The sequence below is a fragment of the Melampsora larici-populina genome (assembly GCF_000204055.1).
Source record: "Melampsora larici-populina 98AG31 unplaced genomic scaffold MELLAscaffold_11, whole genome shotgun sequence".
Classification (NCBI taxonomy): Eukaryota; Fungi; Basidiomycota; class Pucciniomycetes; order Pucciniales; family Melampsoraceae; genus Melampsora; species Melampsora laricis-populina.
Genome location: NW_006768775.1, coordinates 1,366,719 through 1,368,912, shown reverse-complemented (window position 1 = coordinate 1,368,912; position 2,194 = coordinate 1,366,719). Strand labels below are relative to the sequence as shown.

At 33.6% G+C, this 2,194-nt stretch overlaps 2 protein-coding genes across 2 annotated transcripts in view; one reads left to right on the top strand and one right to left on the bottom strand.

Moving 5' to 3' along the window:
* Window positions 1–863, top strand: part of MELLADRAFT_115993 (uncharacterized protein) — a gene marked incomplete at both ends in the record, with an annotated part of 1,523 nt that extends 660 nt beyond the window's left edge. Inside the window, one exon of the mRNA XM_007408141.1 lies at window positions 4–863. Within this exon, the coding sequence (XP_007408203.1) occupies window positions 4–529 (526 nt within the window). The remainder of the gene's footprint in view (window positions 1–3) is intronic.
* An 852-nt stretch (window positions 864–1,715) lies between these two features.
* MELLADRAFT_104965 (uncharacterized protein) overlaps window positions 1,716–2,194 on the bottom strand; it is a gene marked incomplete at both ends in the record, with an annotated part of 1,289 nt that continues 810 nt past the window's right edge. The window contains 2 exons of the mRNA XM_007408057.1: window positions 1,716–1,985; window positions 2,050–2,114. Of these exons, the coding sequence (XP_007408119.1) occupies window positions 1,716–1,985; window positions 2,050–2,114 (335 nt within the window). The remainder of the gene's footprint in view (window positions 1,986–2,049; window positions 2,115–2,194) is intronic.

The window sequence follows — 2,194 nt, the reverse complement described above, 5'->3', positions numbered from 1 at the left end:
CAGAAGTCGAGCCACATCAGATGCGCTTGAGAAACTATTATCGATCCAAGCTCAACAATTAACAGCCATAGGTGAAGCATGGCGAGCCAAGTTTTCATTAAACAGATTAACTACTTGTCATGAATCCAACTTGAATGAACCGTATGATACTCAGATCAATGGACTTTCAAAATCTCAAAGATCTTTACGGTTGGCTAGTACTCGCAGTCATGGGTCTAGTGTTTCAAAGAATGAAAAGGAAAAAAGTTGGAATGATGGTACTAGATGTTCAGTAGATTCACTTTCGAATCATGCATCGATGTTTGAAGAAACGAATGATGTTCAACTTGATGTAAAAGAAGAAGAAGAAGATCGATTAGAAACTCGTCATCAAGACTTCACACTTCTTACTGAAGCGGTTCTTCATGAATTTCTTCATTCTACTCATCACTCTATTATCGATCATAAAACTTTGGTCTTGGATTGGTTAAACCATTCTAACTTTAATGATTCAGACAACTTTAATGGATTCCAAACTGATGAGCTTTAAATCCCTCTTGTTTTCTTTATTCTCTTCTTCATCTTTCTTGTTCTCTGTAACTCTTGTATCCTTCTTTCACTACCGCAGTGTTTCTTTTTTTCTTTCCTTAAGCATTTTTCTTATTCTTTCTTTCTATTTTCTTGTCTCCTTTTCTCCTTTTCTCCTTCTCCTTGTCTTTCTCATTATCTTATACTCGATTTGTTTAGTCAAAAATTCTAACTTGTAAAACCAACACTCTTTTGTATCAACTGCATTTTTGCTTTCCATAAATTCTCTCATCTTTGTATCACCTTTTTCTCAGTACTTTTTATTTTGAAATTCACGCTAAATCTGTTTCTGAAGTAAAAGCATGTTGTAAGAAATTCATTGCTGTTTTTGAACTACAGCCTTGCAGTTTAGAGTGTTTTATTCAAAAAACATCAATTCTGGTGTCTGAAATCCAAGCTCTAAACCAATTTCCCTGTCTGCAAAATCATTCAGTTGATGGGATATGCATGGTAATCCTATGCAAACCCATCGGCATAACTTCCTTCAAAAACGTAAACCCTTCTTGACCAAAGTAAAGTATAAATTCGGGGAATGAAATCCAATTGAAACCTTCACCATTTTATAAAACTTTGTACTCTCACTTGAAAAATAAATTGATAAAAATGATCATCACGATCAGTAATGTTAAAAATGGTTTTCTTTCAAAGAAAAAGAAATCATCATTATACGAATTCGATCTTTATATAAATAGTTTTTAAAAAAGAATAAGCTACAGACCAAACAAATTGAAACCAAGGAAAAAAAGTATCCAAGAAATCTATGTCTACATATTTCGAAAAGAAAAGAAAAGAAAAAACCTAAATCAAAAAGAAAAAAATTGAATTTAGAGAAACGGATTATAATAAATATGCAAGATAAATAAATGAATGAAAGTCGAAATTTTGAAAAAAGAGTTTTTGCTAAGAAGAAAGATTGTTAGGTTTTTTGCTAATTCGAGAAAAGAAATGAAGAAGAAAAACTAGAAAGAAAGACTCGTATAACAGATAAATTCAAAAACAGAACGTCATGATACATTAATTTAAAGATAGGTTTTGGTGGGAAAATGTAAACTGAAGGTTTGTGATGAAACGTCTGTATCAAAGAAAAAAAACCAAAAAAAACAAAAAAACCACATGTCTTGTGTGGTAGTTGTTATCAAACCAATTCTTCAGGGATGATAATCTGCAACAACCCGTTCAATCCATCTAACCACAAATCCAATTTCAAACAAATCAAACCGATGATCAAGTTTCGAAAATCTTTGAAACCGAGATGATTTAAAAAACTTCAAGTTTTCTAAAGACTCAAACCCATTCTGAGCCTTTGAAATTGGAAAATACGGATCGCTTTCACCGTGTAACCAGTATAGAGAACTTATTCCTGTTCGGTTTGGTGAGATCATTTGAGGAAGCTGGGTTGGAAGAGGTAAGAAACCTGACTGTGAACGAAACTTTCGGGTTAATATGACATTCGATAAAAGTCTTGTTGAAATGATTACTTACAAGCATGATCACTCCGGCTGGTGGTCGTTCTACGTTAAGGCTCAGTAAGAGGGACATCACTGCGCCTGTATTGGCGAGTAAAGCAAGGAGAAATCAAGATCCATCAGTTCTCACTTACCCCTGCGATGATCCTGAAAGAATCCAT